At 31.0% G+C, this 20,799-nt stretch overlaps 1 protein-coding gene across 1 annotated transcript in view; it reads right to left on the bottom strand.

Annotated features, from left to right (window-relative positions):
• Positions 1-20,799, bottom strand: part of LOC114325531 (prosaposin) — a 143,819-nt gene that overhangs the window by 23,686 nt on the left and 99,334 nt on the right. Inside the window, exon 8 of the mRNA XM_028273603.2 lies at positions 8,449-8,724. Coding sequence (XP_028129404.2) covers positions 8,449-8,724 — 276 coding nt within the window. The remainder of the gene's footprint in view (positions 1-8,448; positions 8,725-20,799) is intronic.

A 20,799-nucleotide genomic window follows, 5' to 3' on the forward strand; every position in this document is an offset into this window, starting at 1 on the left:
AAGAGAGTTACTTGTGGTATTTTTTCAAAGAAAAATATAATCCATTGTATTTGGTAGGTACACATCACTACCTGCTTTTAATAACCTCATTGGAGTAATTCCATAAAGACCTAAGGAATTGTTAAATGTAAAATAATGGTATGTATGGAGTCTGTAGACCCAGTAGAAGCTGAGTTGTATGTAGTTAATGAAAAGTAGGTTCTTATTCGTCAAATTCCAAATCGAATATTTTAACGTAAAATAACCAAAAAATTAAGCACTTAATAGAGAAATCTCATTAAAACTTTTTTAATGTTTAAAAAAGCTTTATTTTTGTTTTTTTTAGTTTCTAGCATTAAGTCCATTTTTTTAATAAAAAAAAATAGTAAAAATCGCCTCCTAATTAGCGTCCCAAATTAAAAAAATCGTCACCGCTTCACAAATTACTTTACTTCTCTATTGTTTATATGATTTGTAAGTTTCAGCAAATTTTGAACAGTCAAATCCCAATTTTTGTCTTAAAAAAACAAAAAATACAAAATATTCAGAAAAGCAAAACCTCATTTTTATACTCTTTCACGACTTTTGTACCAAACATAAAAATAGTGAACAAATTGAATCGTTAATTTCAGAAACCCGTCAAGTGAAATGATATACAGTGCGTCCATAAAGTAACGCATAAATTCATTATTTCGTAAACCGGCGACCTTAAGGAAAAATCCCGAAACAGGTCGATTTTTATTGAAGTTATACTTCTTTACGATCGAGGGTGAAATTTTATAATTTCTTGGCGCATGCGCAGACAGTATGTAGTTCGTTGCTAATCTTTCAAATTATGTATGTATCTGTTATGTTCTTAGTAGATGTATTTTTTATTATAATTTTTTTGTCTTTGGATTTGTCTTCCTCGGGCGTAAGATAATAAAATATCTATTTTTATTCTTCACTTTGATCTATTTGTCACCGTGATGTCTAATTATATCCGACACGTCAATAGCACGGGGCTTGATAGCTCGGTTGGTATAGCATTGGACCAGAGATCGAGAGATCGCGGGTTCAAATCCCGCACGATTCATATTATTTTTTTTTATTATTTTTGATATTGTTAAGTTTTGGTTAATTTTTGGTAATTATTGTTAAATTTTGGTATTGTAACTGTTAAGTATATTTATTTCGTTGAAATTATATAATAGAAGTATAACTTCTTACGTGCGTACAAAGTACACACACATCCTTTTTTTTAATTATGATTTTTTGACATATGTGCCACAATAGTGCCGTCATTCATCTGACCGTGATGACGTAATCGATGGTTATTTTAAATTAGAATAGGGGTCAAGTGATATCTCATTTGTAAGGGTATTCAATCCTCTATTCACTAATATGAACATCAACATAATTATTTATACAGGGTGTTCAAAAACTTTTTTTAATTAAATTAATTGAGACAAAAAGAAGAATGTATGTAATTAATGAATTCAAAATACATTTTACTGTTGTCAGAAAACAGGAAAAAATGTTTACTTGACAAATAAATATTGTTTTTCGCTTAAATTTAATGTTAAAACTGCCACCCACCTGCATTTTGGCAGTTTAAAAATTTCGTTTAAGCAAAAACCTATGTTTATTTTTCAAATAATTTTTTTTCTGTTTTCTGACAGCAGTAAAATGTATTTACAATTAAATAAATTACATACATTCATCTTTTTGTGTCAATACAATTAAAAAAAATATTTTTTGGAAACCCTGTATAAATAAGTATGTTAATGTTTATATTAGTGAATAGAGAATTGAAAACCCTTTCAAATGAGCTATCACATAACCCCTAATCCTATTTAAAAAATCATCGATTACGTCATTAAGCCCAAATGTATCACGTCACTAGTAACTAGTATGGTATATATACCAAAAATCATAATTTAAAAATAAAAATCGACATGTTTCGAGATTTTTCCTAAAAGTCGCTGGTTTACGAAATAATGACTTTATGCGTTACTTAATGGACGCACTGTATAAATGTCAGTTAACGGGTTCCTGAAATAAACGATTGAATTTATTTTGAGTATAACTTGCCTACTTTGATGGTAGAAACTTAAAAACAAACAAAGATAAACCTTTTTTAAACACTTTAAAAAGTTGTAATGATTTTTCCTCGAAATGTGCTTCATTTTTTGGTTATTTCACGTTGAAATATTCGATTTGGAATTTGACGAATAAGTAGATACCTACTATTCATTACCTACAACTCTACTTCTGCTTGGTCTACAAACTTCATATGAACACCATTTTTCCACTATTTTTGAAACCTATTTTTTGATAAGTATATTTTTTGGATCAAATAGTTACTTATTGAGTTATTTGCGAAAAACCTTCTAAAAAACGTTTTTTTGGTTGAAAATGAATATATTCACTCGAAAATAATTGACTTAGTGAAAAAACTCTATGGACCAAAAGTTGTTAAAATTAATCAGTGTATCCACTGGACTTATCTTGAACGTATATTTTTTTCACCCCCGAGAAGGTGTGATACTCAACCCCAGGGCAAAAGTACACAGCGGCACACTATCACTTTTTTCTTTGACATTTTAGCTAGGTATGTGTATGCAAAATTTCATGTCAATCCAAGCGATTCTTTAAAACTTGGGAGGTTTTGCAATATTTTACGGTGAGTGAATGGACTAAATCTGGAAATAAATTCTGTATACCTATCAGCTTGAAATATTTTATTTCGCATCACTCAGGACATTAGTTTCTTTTAAAAATTACAAAAAAGTAATTTACATGTAAATTATCACTGCTAATTTTATTATGTATTTTCTATTTTGTTGTTTTTTGTAATGTATTGATAAATAAATAATTTTTAGAAAACCTCTTCACTGTTTCCATTAATCAATCAATTTTTAGCATTTTATCTGAAGTAAAATCGGAATTCCATAAAAGAGATTACAAGCGCATTAAAATTATTCAATTATTTGTGAAAATGCTGAATACTACCCTTATATCCTCGTCTATTACGCTAGACAAGCAACTCAAATTTATTTTTCGATCTTGGTAAAAATTTCAATAAATGTCGCCACCGTTCAATCAGGTAGTTCTTAGACTTGAGGGGCAAAGAGGTCTAAGTGGGCGGAGTTTAACACTGAATTCGTTTTTACCTTAAGGTGAGGTATCTATGGGTGGGTTTATAATCAATGGTTCGGTAGAGTTTATAAATTTTAATAATCAGTCGTATTTACCTGAATAAATTCAGTTCTTGTAAGAGCTATTTTGATATTATATTGTATTTTTGGTTTGGTATTTATTTAATTAAAATACGTCAATAAAATTTGTAAGTAATCATCTGTCAATATGATTAACTTCTGTTTGAGTTCGCCAAACGTGTACATATTACTCTGAATTTTTAATCAGAGTATATGAAATGACAGATTAGTATATTTTTACGAATGTACAATTATTTGCAGATAATGTCTGGAAAATGATCTGGATACCTAATGATCTGAATTCATTAAGTTTACTTTAATTTTAATCACTTAATGCAGCTGATATAAACCACATTTTTTAAATTCCTGTTACTATTTACGTCCACTGGCAACTTTAACATGGAGAAATTCATAATACTATATTGGCTTACTCATTATTTTTGTATTATTAATCTATATCAAATAATTAATTACGGTAGTAATAGTAACATTTATCACCAATAAATATATATTAGAAAAATAATAACATCACAAAAATTTTTTGACACATTCTTACGTAGCGAAAAATCGTATGGTGGGGTAGTAGTCACATCCGCTTCCCAGGCACGTCATCTGGAGTATCGAGGGTTTTAGAAAAACTTTAACTTGATTTAAAGATATTACTGGGTTTTTTTTTGCATCTAGTGCTTAGGGTGATTGATACGAACGTCATCTTCTGAAAGTACCCCGCACAAACCTTATGGAAATTAGGTCCCAGTGGATTTAGTTCATACTTTGGGAAAATACTCTTTGAAGTATTGTGATAAGTTCTCATGGGAACAACTCGATCGTATGGAGGATTTTCAAGATATAGAGGCACAAACTCGGAAAATTATAAGATTTACTGGAACTGGGTATTCTAATTCTCTGAGTTACTGGTTATCTGGCAATTAATATAAACAGATTACTCATGGGTTTTTGGGATCGTTAAACACGAATATGCCATCAGAATTGACCTCCGGAGCACGTGGTGGCCAGGGCCACTGCAAGGGACGTCATCTTCTAGAGTTTCGATGGTTTTGGAAATTTAATTGATGCAAATGAATTAATGGAGGGTTTTTTGAAGTCGCTAAACACGAATATGCCACCAGAACCGACTCCCGGAGTACCTGATTCTAAGGTCAATGAAAGAGGCTCCTGGAGTTCGAGGGTCTTCGGTACTACATTAATGCAAACGGATTAGTTATAGGTTTTTGGGGTTGCTGAACACGAATACGTGATATTTTATTTATCTTCTGAAGTTTCGGAGGAATCAAAAACTCTTAGGTTTTTGGGGTTGCTGAACTTACATACATTATCAGATCCGACCCACGAATCACATTGTGCCTACGGCACGTCATCGTCTGGAGTTTTCGGCATTAAATTGATACGAATGGATTACTCATGGCTTTTTGGAGTTGCTGAACAAGAATACGCCATCAGAACAGACACCGGAGCACCTATCGCCTAAGGCACATCATCTTCTGGAGTTTCGAGAGTTTTCGGTACTAAACTGATGCAAACGGATTGGTACACACCGAGTACTCGGAGGTTTTCTGAGTTGCTGTTCAAAGAAAGCGTACAAATTGGTGAAAAGTTTGGTTTGCAATTTGTAGATTTTTATTAAAATAACTATGTTGTGCTATTCAATTGTTTTAATTATTTATAAATATAAACTCAATTCATATCTAACAATGTTTTTCCTTCATTTATTTTAAGATCGATTTACTATATTCTATTTTGATAGTGTTATTCATCGTGGTCACTAGATACTCCAGAGTCTTTTATCTAAGTCATATTCGTGTTCAGCAACCCCAAAAACACAAGAGTAATCCGCTTGCACCAATTTAGTACCGAAAACTCTCGAAACCCCAGAAGATGACGTGCCGAATACGAATACGTGCCTCCAGGTACCCCGGTGTCTGTTCTGATGGCGTATTTGTGTTCAGCAGCCCCAAAAACCCATGAGTAATACCCATCTGCATCAATCTAATGCCGACTGTCGAAACTCCAAAAGAAGACCTACCTTAGGCACCAGGTGCTCCGTGGGTCGAATCTGATGGTATTCACGTTCAGCAGTCCCAAAAACCTTTGAGTAATCAGTTTACATTAATTTAGTACCGAAAGCTCTCGAATCTCCAAAGCATGACGTGCCTTAGACACCAGGTACTCCGATGTCTGTTTTGATGGGGTATTCGTGTTCAGCAACTCCAAAAACCTATGAGTAATCCATTTGCATCAATGTAGTACCGAAGACCCTCGAAACTCCAGGAGCCCCTTTCATTGAGCTTGGAAACCACGTCCTCTGGAGATCAATTCTGATGGCATTTTTGTGTTTAGCGATCCCAAAAACTTATGAGTAATCTGTTTATATCAATTTAATGCTGAAAACTTCTTCGAAGAAAAAAAAAACAGCCAGAACAAATTGGAAGTATGTTGCTCAGGATAGAGGTCGATGGAAGAAGTTGGAAGGGAGGGACAAACTCTATGTCAAAAAATGCAAAAATGGAGGATAGAAGGCTAAGAAGAAACAGAAGAACAAAGAGTCTCTATTTAATTCACCATCTCACAATTTTTCATTCTACTGAGTTTAGGTGCATTTGGGCTTTGTCCAATACAGATCCTCTTCGCAGTGCGATAAGGAGTTGCTGCGAAGAATAGAGTGAGCAGTGTTACCAACAACATACAGAAGTATGTTATGAGATAGACTATTGGGCTGGGGAAGGTTGTATATTATGTACTATAAATGCTTGGGAATAACGGATGTTGCCGAGTTTGTGAGCGACTTCGACACAAAGTAGGATTAGAGAGGTAGAAATTTATGATTCTCAGAACCGTAATCGTCAGTATAAAACGTGCAACGTCTAATTAAGTAACAGCTTTTTTTTGATTAAAATTTTTGTTATATACTTTTTTTTTTAATTGTTAGGTTCAGTTTGATCAATTTTTTTTTCAACAATTCTTGACTTTCAACAATGTTTGTGAAATTTTACCCAAATTAATTTTGTATCAATATTTTTTTTTAATTTCCGCAATCCTGTTTAATATATAAGTGCGCTAATAACCAGTAAAATAACGGAAAATACGGAAAACATAATCCGTTGTGAAATAAAAAGAGATGAAACTAATAGAGGTGGGGAATTATCAATAGAAACCTATAAACTTTGACCGGAGTTCAAACTGCCACAGGAGAGTTTTATAAAATTCTCCTGTCATAGTGGCAGTGGTCAAACTTCTCCGATACGTCTAAAGGTGGAAAACTATTAATATAATGCAAATTTAATAGGTTTCTATTAATAATTTAGCACCTCTAGTAGTTTCATCTCTTTTTATTTCACAACGTAGTATGTTTTCCAGTTTTTGCGTTATTTTGCCGGTTATTAGCGCTCTCATCACTGTACTGCAATTGAGATACAATCAAATGAAAGAAATAAATTCGTTATTTCCTAAGTCGAAGAGATTAAATAAAAAATCCCGAAACAGGTCACTTTAATTTTTAAATTATGATTTTTTGGCATACATATACTAATGACGTCATTCGTCTGGACGTGATGACGTAATCGATGATTTTTTTAAATGAGAATAGGAGTCGTGCTCATTTAAAAGGTTGTTGTATTGAGGTATTCAGTGGTGACTGAATGGTATAACATTAGCTTTGTTCGCAGAGACATAAGTGGTGTCCATAAGTTTTCCATAAGTCCATAAGTGGTTTCTGACTGATTCTCATGCGCAGTTCCGTTTTCAAACGCTTGAAAACGGAACTGCGCATGCGACTCAGTTAGAAATCAGTCAGAAACCAGTCATGAACTGTCTGCGAAGAAAGCTATTACAATATTTATACAGGGTGTCAAAGAACTTTTTTTGAATTAAATTAATTGACCCAAAAAGAAAGTATGTAATTTATTTAATTCAAAATACATTCTACTGTTATCAGAAAAAATTGTTTGGTTCATAAATAAAAATTACTTTTCGTTTAAATTCAATGTTCAAGCTGCCACTTACCTGCCACATCTATTTGGCAGTAATTAATATAAGCCAAAAAACAATGATTATTAATCAAATAAACATTTTTCTGCTTTCTGACAGCAGTAAAATGTATTTTGAGTTAAATAAATTACATACACTCTTCTGTTTGTGTCAATTAATTTAATAAAAAAAATATTTTTTGGATACACTGTATAACTAATTATTAAGTTATTGTTCATACTACTGAATAGAGACTAGGTACCTTTCAAATGAGCTATTCGCGACCCCTATTGTCATTTAAAAAAATAATCGATTACGTCATCACGCCCAGATGGATGACGTCACTAGTATGATATATACAGTGTGTCAATTTAAAAAGTTGCCACCCCCCCCCCCATATAATTTGGTCCCTACAGAAAATCTAAAAATATGCAAAAACACGTCAAATTTATTTGCGAGGGGGACATTTTGTAGACCAGTTTTCAACTAAATTACATCAACTCTATAGCGGGGGCAGACACAATCCCCAAAATCTTTAATGGAAAGGGGGTTGAGTGATACCTCATTTTGAAGGTCATTAAATTACCTTTTCAAAAATACCACGTGCCTTATATTTCTTTTCAGTACTTTTGGAAAAATCTTGTACTCAATACTTTAAAAATTTTGAAGTTCTGAACTCGATACTTAATATCTTTACGGTTTTACTTGATTTTTCCAAAAATACTTCAAAAAAATACTCTAAATACTTCAACACCTCAAAAAAACTCAATTTGGAGTTCAATACTCCAAAAACAATTTTGGAGTTCTGAACTCTATATTTAATATCTGTACGGTTTCACTTAATTTTTCCAACATTACTGAAAAGAAATATAATGTATGTGGTATTTTTGAAAAGGTAATCGAACGATATTTAAAATGCGGTATCACTCAACCCCCCTTTCCATTAAAGATTTTGGGGGTTGTGTCTGCCCCTGCTAGAGGGTTAGTGTAATTTAGTTGAAAACTGGTCTATAAAATGTCCCCCTCACAAATAAATTTGACGTTTTTTGTATATTTTTAGATTTTCTATAGGGACCAAATTATAGGGGTGGCAACTTTTTAAATTGACACCCTATATGTCAAAAAATCACAATTTAATAATAAAAATCAACCTGTTTTGGTCGCGAGTTAATCAAATAACGAACGTTAATCAAATAATCGGTTGGCTTAAAGTCGTCGGTTTATCAAATAACGAATTTATTCATTTAATTTGCACCCTACTGTATAATGAGAAATAAAATCTTACCACAGACTTGTTATTAGATACCATCTCTTCCAACTTGGTAACAGCAACAAGACACAAAGGACATTTGGAATCGCTCTTAGCTTCCATAAACACTTCGATACCACTCTTCGAAGAAGGGCAAACTTTTATCAAGGGACATACTTGGGAAGGATCTATTGCCTGATCTAGCAGAGCAACTAGAGCTGGTTCATACATATCTACGAAGCTCATACAAGTAGCGTTGACTGAAACTGGTAGTTCTTTGCAGGCTTTTTCTATTACTGACTTAATTTCTGTCTGTAAAGGAATAATATAATTTATTAAAGCATTTGTAACTATTTACTGGATCGTGGATTTATGACATATAAAAAAGGCTGTCCACAATATGTCTGCAACGAATTCTGCAATTATTCGGTCACGTGGTTCGTAGAGGTGACGTTAGTTTAGAGAGATTAATTGTTTCTGGAAACTTTCCGGGGAAAAGATCAAAAGGACGATCACCAACTAGATGGTCCGACCAAATTAAGAATTCAGCTGACAACTCATTCTACGAAGCTCTTAGAGCAGCTGAAGATAGATACCCCAGGCTGTGGGTGAAAAATAGGTCGATTTCAGGATATAATTCAGGAATTTTTGAAACCTATCAGGTGTTGTAAAGGACGATGCCAGGAATAACTTCTACTAAAATGTAACCAAAAATATTGTGCGCTTTTTTTTATATTGCTATTTTCATTTGTTAAATTTGCAATTTTTAAAGATTTTTAATTTTGCAGCTTAGGATATTGATTTTAGAGAAAAAACTTTTTAATAGAAAGTTGTAGTAAATTAAAAAACCTACAATTTGAGCTATGGTAAGTTTAATTTCGTTTATTGGTTATTGCAAAACAGCCTGCGAAAGGTCCAAAATGGCCGCTTTTTACAATTGCATTATTTATTGTACAAATCATTTTTTTATATTTTTTAAAGCTTTAAAATGAAGATCTTTCAATTCCAAACATAAAAAAAAGTTGTAAAGCCATATTAACGAATTTGTTGCTTAGATATTTTAAATTGTGTATCCCAAGAGGTCAAATGTCGAAGGCTATAACTTTTTGAAAACAAATCGTAGAGAGTTGGTGAAACATCCAATCTCCTTCTAAAGAGTTATGTTTTCATATTCTGATGTAAATAAATGCATAAATCATTTTTAAACCTCTAATTTTTGGGTTTGAAAATAAGGGGGCAAATTTCGTTATAAACATTTAGAGTTGAAGCAGCCCTGCACATCCTATGAGTTTTTAACTTACAGATTATTGTTGCTGAAGACGAAACGAAGATTTATAAAAAATAAAAAATTTCTACGACCAACTGAAGCCGAGATAATTTTTGGGTTTGAAAATAAGGGGGCATATTTCGTTATAAACATTTAGAGCTGAAGCGGCCCTGTACATTTTATGAGTTTCTAACTTACATATTAAAGTTGCTGAAGACGAAACAAAGATTTATAAAAAAATAAAAATTTTCTACAACCAACTGAAGCCGAGATAATTGTTTTTTTTTTTCTTAAATCGTAGTGCATTTATTTATAACAATTAAGAAATTATTTTACAGTCATTGACTAAAGAAAGACTTATATTATCTTAAAATAAAAATTATTATAAAATATAATTACATTTAATTATTAAAAATTATTTTTAAATCGGTGCTTTTGCGAACGGCCGAATTTTGCAAATCGCCCGGCTCGCTTCAAATCCGCGCGCTCGGAAAATTTTTACGTAACTTGTATTAAATTTTGACAGAAAACAATTTAATAATATTACCATTATAATATACAGTCTGTATTTGTTTTTCTTGATAAACTTTTATATGTGAAATCTCATTTCTGAAGAAACAATATTACAAAAATGATACATATAATAATATATGAAATATATAACTATATTTTTAATTTTTTCATTGTTATACAGCGTGTCTACTTGAGTTGGAAACATATGGGAAACTTTTTTATTATTAATTTTACGAAAAAAAGTTATTCTTTATAAAAAGTTCTGCATGCCCCAAAACCTAAGATTCAATTATCAGATATCAAATTTTCTCAATATTATACGAGGTACATATGTCAAAAAATATGAATTTCGGCTAAGGGTAAAGTACCTTTATTTCTCTCAATATAGAAAATTCTTATTATGAAAAGTTGTTTGGAAATAAAAACCAAGCTCAAATATGTAATTACATGCTTCTAATTGGAAAAAAATATTTTCCAAATTTTTCTCAAATTTATTGATACTAACTTCGTTTTTATTCATTACACATACGATAACTCTTTTATTATTACTTTTACGAAAAAAAGGTATTCTTTATAAAAATCTCTGTATGTCCTAAGACCGAAGATTCAACCAACAGATATGACATTTTATTAATTTTATACGAGTTATGTCAAAAAATATGAATTTCACTCAAGAGTAAAGTACCTTTATTTTTCACAATATTGAAAACGGTTATTAAAAAAGTTGTTTAGAATTAAAAACTATGTGTCAATATGCAATTACATCCTTCTAATTGAAATACTGTGAAATATAAAGGTGCTATAATATTGAGCGAATTTCATATTTTTTGACACACCTCGTATAAAATTAATAAAAGTTGATATATCATGGTTGTGTCTTAGATTTTAGACCATGCAAAGTTTTTTATGAAGAATAACTTTTTTTCGTAAAATGAATAATAAACGAGTTATGATATTTGTAATAATTAAAAACGATGTTGGGCATCCATAAATTTAAGAAAAATATTTTTTTTTCAATAAGAAGCATGTAATTGCATATTTCATCTTAGTTTTTAATTCCAAACAACTTTTTATCATAAGAATTTTCGATATTGAGAGAAATAAAGGTACTTTACCCTTAGCCGAAATTCATATTTTTTGACATACCTCGTATAATATTGAGAAAATTTGATATCTGATAATTGAATCTTAGGTTTTGGGGCATGCAGAACTTTTTATAAAGAATAACTTTTTTTCGTAAAATTAATAATAAAAAAGTTTCCCATATGTTTCCAACTCAAGTAGACACGCTGTATAAATATAATATTAATAATGTTACTTCTTATTACACAATATAAAACTTTTTCTTCTTGTAGTGACTATCCGTTTTGGATGTTGGCGAAAGAAAAAGTTTTATATTGTACAATAAGAATATTATACAATATAAAACTTTTTCTTCTTGTAGTTTCTTGTAGTGACTATCCGTTTTGGATGTTCTCCAACATCCAAAACGGATAGTCACTACAAGAAGAAAAAGTATTATATTGTATAATAAGAAGTAACATTATTATTATTATATTTATATACCAATGAGAAAAATAAAAATATAGTTATATATTTCATATATTATTATATGTATCATTTTTGTAATATTATTTCTTCAGAAATGAGATTTCACATATAAAAGTTTATCAAGAAAAACAAATACAGTGGTAAACAGACTGTACATTATATATTAATATTATTAAATTGTTTTCTGTCAAAATGTAATACAAGTTACGTAAAAATTTTCCAAGCGCGCGGATTTGAAGCGAGCCGGTTTGCAAAATTCGGCCGTTTGCAAAAGCACCGATATTAAAAATAATTTTTAATAATTAAATGTAATTATATTTTATAATAAATTTTATTTTAAGTTAATATAAGTCTTCCTTTAGTCAATAACTGTAAAATAATTTCTTAATTGTTATAAATAAATGCACTACGATTTAAGAAAAAAAAAACAATTATATCGGTTTCAGTTGGTTGTAGAAAATTTTTACTTTTTTATAAATCTTCGTTTCGTCTTCAGCAACTTTAATCTGTAAGTAAGAAACTTAGATGTACAGGGCCGCTTCAGCTCTAAATGTTTATAACGACATTTGCCCCCTTATTTTCAAACCCAAAAATTATCTCGGCTTCAGTTGGTCGTAGAATTTTTTTTATTTTTTTATAAATCTTCGTTTCGTCTTCAGCAACAATAATCTGTAAGTTAAAAACTCATAGGATGTACAGGGCCGCTTCAGCTCTAAATGTTAATAACGAAATTTGCCTCCTTATTTTCAAACTCAAAAATTAGAGGTTTAAAAATGATTTACTCATTTATTTACATCAGAATATAAAAATATAACTCTTTAGAAGGAGATTGGATGTTTCACCAACTCTATGATTTGTTTTCAAAAAGTTATAGCCTTCGACATTTGACCTCTTGGGATAAACAATTTATAATATCTAAGCAACAAATTCGTTAATCTGGCTTTACAACTTTTTTTTATGTTTGGAATTGAAAGATCTTCATTTTAAAGCTTTAAAAAATATAAAAAAACTATTTGCACAATAAATAATGCAATTGTAAAAAATGGCCATTTTGGACCTTTCGCAGGCTGTTTTGCAATAACCAATAAACGAAATTAAACTTACCATAGCTCAAATTGTAGGTTTTTAAATTTACTACAACTTTCTATTAAAAAGTTTTTCTCTAAAATCAATATCCTAAGCTGCAAAATTAAAAATCTTTAAAAATTGCAAATTTAACAAATGAAAATCGCAATATAAAAAAAAGCGCACAATATTTTTGGTTACATTTTAGTAGAAGTTATTCCTGGCATCGTCCTTTACAACACCTGATAGGTTTCAAAAATTCCTGAATTATATCACGTTTTTTTACCCACAGCCTGGGGTAAGAGACCAATGGAAAAATATTGTTAGGGATATTATTTTTTGCTTTGATGTCATTTATTGGCATATAGATTGTCCAATAACCGTAGTAATTAGAAATTAAAGTGATTTTATTGAAAATAAGCAAATATATGGTGAAAATATATCGTCATATTATTATGGTCCTGTTGTTGGTAAATTTAAGTATAGATTTAATAAGGTTACAAAAAAGTATATGTAGTAACAAAAATGCAATATGAGAAGACTAAAATGTAAGGAAACAAAAGAGACAGTCGCACGGATTCTTTCAGAGAGTCTACGTAACATGGAGCAAACATCCGGTTCTCAATCTTTTTGTGTCATGTACCACCAAATACTTTTTATTATTTTTGGTACCACCTAACAGAAATACATATCTAATTAGGTGATCTAATTAACTATAATAGTGGTGCTGATTTTGGCTGTTTTTGCGTTTTGTGTACCACCTTAAAAAATGAAATGTACCACAGATTGAGAACCGCTAATATAAAGAAAACAAAAACCCTAGTTGACGTGGTTTTAACACTTTTTAATTAATTAAATGTCAATTTAGATGTTAAAACATATATTTTATTTGTTATTAGCTAATAAATAAATTCTTAACCTAATAAACCAAACACCGTCAAAACAAAATTTACAATTTATAGTCAGTAGATAAATAAATCACCGACCATCGTTCTATGTAGAGATTGCAATTGCTGGATCCAGCATCCAGGCGCGTTTACATGCTGGATCCAACAAACCGTGCTGGATCCAGCAGCGCGGATTTGCAAACGTGTCAAATTCGAAATAATTCACAATGGTTGCGTTCATCAAACAGAGGGCTTGGAATCGGATTGCAATCGGATTGGAAGCTCTTTTACTAGTGAACGGTGCGCTGAATTAATCGGATTGGAAGCGCTCGCCATTTTATTCAGCCTTAAATTTGTTATTGTGCTGTGATAGCTGAATCCCGCCAACTTTAAAATTAAGTTCAAAGTAAAATGGACAATTTAATTAAAATTGAATATAAATACAATAATTATTGTATGTAATTTATTGTAAATATTTGTAGTTCTTATTTATATGTATCCTATATATAGTTATTATCTAAATTAAGTTAGAAATATTTGTGTTTTTTTATTTATATAGTTACTAGAAATATTAACACAATATGTGTATAGTAGGTACCTACCTCATTTATTTTCCAACAATCCAGTTTTTGATTGATTCACAAATCTTATAAAAATTGGTATTGATTGCATACCAACTATTTGTAATTAATATTTACCTACAATAAAATTAAATTTAATATAGGTAGGTAGGTACCTATACAATAATACTCCATATTAGTTATTTTCAATAATATTTCCAATTTTTTATTCTCCTTCACCCACCGTTATATTATTAATTTCTTTATTTAGCATACCTACTCAATATTGCATTTATCCAGAACATTATTGCCTTCTATATTATAAAATTGTGTAAAACACAATGTTCGTTAATCGAATATTTTCTGTATCAAATTTTAATCCTCTAAATTTGCATTTTATTAGTTCAAACCTTTCTACAGTTGACCGAATCTTTAATTTATTATCAAAATTTTCTTGTTCTTGTAGTAAACGTTTATTATTCTGGTAAGATTTCATTAAGTTAAGTATCTAGATATGCCGAATTTTGAATGAGATTTATATTCGCTGGTAAAATGGAATCTGCTCGAGTTAAATAGTTAATAGGCCTGGATCCTGCATACCAAAAGAAAGTTTATTAATAGCAAGCTGAAAATTTATTATTAGCTTAACGGGGTCTAGTCGGACAAACTTTGATGTTTTAATTTAAAACAAACACTGGAACGGGAAGTTTTAATTGTTGAACAGGTTACAGGTTTCGAACGTCAGACTACAAAAACGTCTCAGGTATTGTGTCGGACAGAACTTCCAATTGATTTGCTACTCTTTCATTAGCATGCAAAATCAGACTGCTATTTATCACCAATATAATTCCTATCCTCTGACATGTTCTACGTGTCGGAATTATTAAAATGCCCAACATAGAGAGAAACATACTTTATTGATACAATGTACTAAAAGGCCATCGACCAAAGTCTTTCAGCCAACTGCCCAACATATTTTTCGGACAAAAATTTTTTCATATATTATAATATACAAAGTTTGCCATTGAATAAACTTAAAAACAACCTGCTAGTTTTCACAATCATAAACTTGTCAGGATGGCACGTTCCACAATTAAGGCTTCCCCTGTTCCAGTGTTTCTAATACATCAAAGTGTGTCCAACTAGACACTGTTAAGCTATTAACAAATTTGAGCTTGCTATTAATCAACTTTTTTTTGGTATGCGGGATCCAGGCCTAGGTACGAAATTTTTAAAAGTAGACGTTTTAAAAAAAATTTAATTATACAGTTTAAACAGCTTTTTCAAAATTATTTACAATCATATTATTTGTTGTCATTTCATGGAATTAGGCATACTCCAAATTTAATATAAGTACTATGAAAAAAGAACTAGAGGGAGATATAATCTATTTTTTAATAAGATTCTTTGATCACAACCAACTAACTCTTGAGATAAACTGGGAATGCAGTAGACATCCCTTTATGATGCTCATACAGAAGCACATTTCCAAGCAATCTTACATTACAAAGTTGTTGCTGGCATCCTATAAAGGGAAAAAATAATTATTTTGCATGGTTACGTTATCTTGAAGCTGTATTCGATAAAAAATTCTGAAACGAGAAAGCTCACTTTAATACTTATCCGGGCAAGACATTTTACTTCCATATAAAAGACATGGCGTTTCGGGCCTATTGAGCCCCACTTGCCCGGATAAGGGTTAAAACAGTAAAAGAAAACGCAGCAGCATAAGGTACTGTTGGTTGGGAGCACTCTGAAGACCACCATGTGTTCGTTGTTCTCTGATAATACCATCAATACAGATAGAATTATTTCTACGAGTATGGCTATGTCAAAAGAAATAAGGATTGAGAGACCTTTTAGATGCTCTCAGTGAAACAAATGCAATTTTAGAGCCACAACCAAATACTACAAAACGCTAAAGAAGAAATTCCTCTTATTAAAAAAAGAATGGAGGGACAATTCTTGTTAACAAATTCTGCTGAACAATGGAGGAGGAAGATATATGAAAGGTTGTGTTACAATACATTTAGTTTTTATCTAAGCATGAAAATAAATATTATAACCACATTTGTACTACATTTATTTTCAAACAAACCAGTTTTTTATTGATTCAAAATTTTTTTTATTGATTACGATTTACAATTAACCCATTCGCAGATACGACTATATATGCATGTACTTACAAAGGGAAATTACTGTCTGCATATGAAAATGTGTCCACAAATGTGTTAATACAATATTTACAATAAAATTATATTATAGAATATTTACAATAAAATTAAACTCAATATACACATTGATATTCAAGATTAGTTATTTCCAATTTTTTGTAATTCTATATTATTTGGGTGAAAATCTTATGTCCAGAGCTCTTTGGCAAACCAAACGTATCCCCAGCAACAAATTATCTGGTTTACTTAGCATCCACATCATAAACATTAATTTTTTCCAATAGAATTATTCTGTTTTCAAATTGGTGGATATGACCAATACAATTAAATAGTTCCTGGAAATATAACAATATAATATACATGATGTTATTAACTTGTTATACAATTTTACCTGGAAAGTAGTTCTGGACATACGAACATGTTCTCTAAATTGGATATTGAATTATGGTTTATATATATTTAATTTCATCTCATCCTTCTGGAATAATTTGAGGTAGGTACATCTGCTAAATGTATAACGGCATTTGCTAATTTCGTCCCCAAACAAAAGTTCTTCAAGAATATTATCCATTTTAGTTTAGACAGTTTCAGTTTTATTTAAAATAAAAACAAAACTGTCTAGGTTATAAATTATATAAACAAAGAATAAAAACATAAACAAATGGAACACAGAACACTCTCAATCGAATGTCAAACGTCAGTCGTTCACTAGTAAAAAAACTGTCAGCGTTTCAGCGCAAATTAATCGGATTGCACTCGGATTATTCTGGTGAACGCGACCAATGTCTTCATTAGCCTCTTTATTCAAAGATGCGAGTCGACAACCTGCCATTCTATCGCGCTAGCAGCAGCTCAGTATGCTGAAAAGTTTCTACAGCCTAAGGGTAAGAACAGAACAAGTAAGTCGCGGTGGAGGTGGAGGTCGCGGTCGATATCCATGTAAAACAAGCACATTGTAGTGTATGGAAGAGAACAAAGCAAGTAAGTCGCGGTAGAGGTTTAGCGCGATGCCATCCAGGAGGTTTACATCGATGCTTTTGAAAATAAAATGAGTTTGTTTTAAATGGATGTTAGTCCAGTCGGGTTAGACGAATAACAGGCCTAACCTTGCATTAGGAGCTGCCCCAAATTTTATTTTTCTAATCTTTAGGGAGGATCAATATTAGTATAAATTTAAAATCTCGACTGAATTCCACCGTTGCGTTAGCCGCCATCTTGATTTTAAACGAGAACCGTTTTTGCTCAATATCTTCGCCATTTTCAATTTTTTGACAAAAAGTGTAGCAACTAAAATTGTTGAAAATGCGATTTTATATAATTTCATTTATTACAACTTTTTTCGTGCGGTCGATATTTTCCGAGTTATGAGGGGAAAATAGTGAGAGTTGGAGCATAATTATTGAATTATCTGGTTTATTATTAGTTTTACAACAAATATGTACCTATACAAAAATGAAGAGAATTAAATTCTACACAATTTTGATCTCTTTCATTTTTTTTGCTAAAATTAATATTTAAGGTAGTACGTATGCGGTAATGGCGCGAGCGTAAGACCGGATTGATTTTATAGCAATTGTTTTTGTTCAATATCTATGCCATTTTCAACTAAAATTGTTCAAAATATAATTTCCTACAATTTCTTTTTAACAATTTTTTTCATGCGGTTGATATTTTCCGAGTTACATGGGAAAATAGTAAAAAGTGGTGGGGGGAGCATAATTATTGAATTGAATTTTGTATCCGAGCTGCCCCAAATTTTATAATTATATCCTTTAGGAGAGATCAATAGTAGTGTAAATTTAAAATCTCGACTGAATTCCGCGGTTGCATTAGCCGCCATATTGATTTTAAATGAGAACTGTTGTTGCTTAATATCTCCGCCATTTTCAACGTTTCGACATAAATGGTGGGAAAGAAAATTGTTGGAAATGCAATTTCCTACAATTTCTTTGGCACAATTTTTTTATACGATCAATATTCTCCGAGTTAAGGGGGAAAATAATGGAAGCGGAGGGGAAGCATAATTATTGAATTGTCTCATTTATTATTAACTTTACGACATAATTGTACATAAACAAAAATAAAGAGAATTATATTTTATACAATTTTTAAAACTTCCAATGAAACATCAACCAAACTAAGTATATAAAAGACATAAAAAGACATTATATACATCAAGTTCACTTAATTTTATTAACTAGCGGGTTTTATTGGTTGAATTTGTCTGTCGATATTTTAAGTTTTATGTCAGCTAATATATCGTGATATTCCAACAATTTTTTTTTAATTTTGGACCCTGTTGGGGGGAATTTTCCCATTTCCCCCCTTGTAGACCCGCCACTGGTTCTCTCGAAAAATTGTAGTAAACCGTAATTGCAACAATTTCAGTTCTTACACCTTTTGTCGAAAAGTTGAAAATCGCGGAGATATTGAACAAAAACAATTGCTACAAAATCAATCAGGTCTTACGCTCGCACTTTTACCACATACGTACTACCTTAAATATTGATTTTATCAAAACAAGAATGTGTGTGTACTTTGTACGCACGTAAGAAGTTATACTTCTATTATATGATTTAAACGAAATTAATATACTTTTTATTTATATTTTGTTTAAATATTAAACTAATTTATACTTACTACTTCTCAAACATTTTTATTAGAACAGTGCCAAAAATTAAAATAATAAAAGAATAAAACACCCACAAACACATTAAACAAGCCACAAATGATGTCTGAACAGTAATTGTCGAATTTTTTTTAACTAAATACGTATTTTCTGAAAATACAATTATATAATAAATATACTTACAATCTCATAAAATGTATTAAAAAAAAACAAAAAAGAAAGTTTCTATTGGGACTCGAACCAGCGCTGATAAGAGCGGTTGGTATTGGAATTCATTCGCCTTCTCCGCTTAGCCACGGACACTATGTGTCATTATTTACGAAGATCGACTAACTAAACGGATTAAACTTGTGATATTTTGAAAATTGATCAAATTATTTTAATTTTGAATTGAAATGATTTAGAATTGAAAAAATACAACAAAACATAGAGTAAAAAACAATATATTAGGTGAATATTGATAGAAATTTTGATGGTAATCAAATTATATAAATAAAAGTATTACATACTATGTATTTTGGCAGATCAAATAGGTAGGTTTATACCCATGATACATTAACAATTATTACGTACCTGTTGCTTTTAAAAACTATTTAAAAGTCACTACAATATTATAAACTTTTTTGTTTCTGTCCTCACAACAATAAAACTAATATATTATACATTTGTTTACCTTTACCTTTACCTCCAAACCACAGCTGCCATATCGGATAATTTTTGACATGTCATTTGAACATCCAATCAGAACAAAGTTATAATGCGCATGCGCCGGGCTGATAGGTTTTAACATATAAAAAAATCACCCTCTATCGCCGGTAAAGAAGTATAACTTCAAAAATGAACGGCATCAAAATTGTACAAAATTTAATTCTCTTTATTTTTGTATAGGTAAATATTTGTTGTAAAACTAATACTAAACGAGATAATTCAATAATTCAATAATTATGCTACAACTGTCATTTTCCCCTCATAACTCGGAAAATATCGACCGCACGAAAAAAATTATAATAAATGAAATTATAGAAAATCGCATTTTCAACAATTTCAGTTTATACACTTCTTGTCAAAAAAATGAAAATGGCGGAGATATTGAGCAAAAACGGTTCTCGTTTAAAATCAAGATGGTGGCTAACGCAACAGTGGAATTCAGTCGAGATTTTAAATTTATACTAATACTGACCCTCCCTAAAGATTCTTCTTCTTCTTCTTATGCAATCCACTAATGGATGTTCGCGATCACGTTTGACCATTTTTCTCTATCCCTTGCAGTATGTATTAGGTCTCCTATGTTTTTTAGTCCTGTCCATTGTTTGACATTACGGAGCCATGACATTTTCTTCCTGCCCACTCCCCTTCTTCCTTCGATCTTTCCTTCAATTAAGGTTTGCAGAAACTGATATCTTTCATTTCTAATTATGTGTCCCAGGTATGCCGTTTTTCTCTGTTTAATTGTGCACATCAGTTGTCGTTCTGTACCAATTCTTCTCAGGATTTCTTCATTTGTTATTCTTGCCGTCCAGGGAACTTTAAGGATTCGTCGATAGATCCACATCTCAAATGCCTCTAGCTTATTCATTGTGTTTATTTTTAAAGTCCATCCTTCCATGCCATATAGGAGCACCGACCATATATAGCATTTTGTGAATCTTAATCTTAGGTTTAGGTCAAAGTCAGAGTTCGTAAAGACGTTTCTGAATTTCATGAATGCACTTCTGGCTCTTTCTATCCGACATTTAATTTC

This window comes from Diabrotica virgifera, chromosome 1 (assembly GCF_917563875.1).
Source record: "Diabrotica virgifera virgifera chromosome 1, PGI_DIABVI_V3a".
Lineage (NCBI taxonomy): Eukaryota > Metazoa > Arthropoda > Insecta > Coleoptera > Chrysomelidae > Diabrotica > Diabrotica virgifera.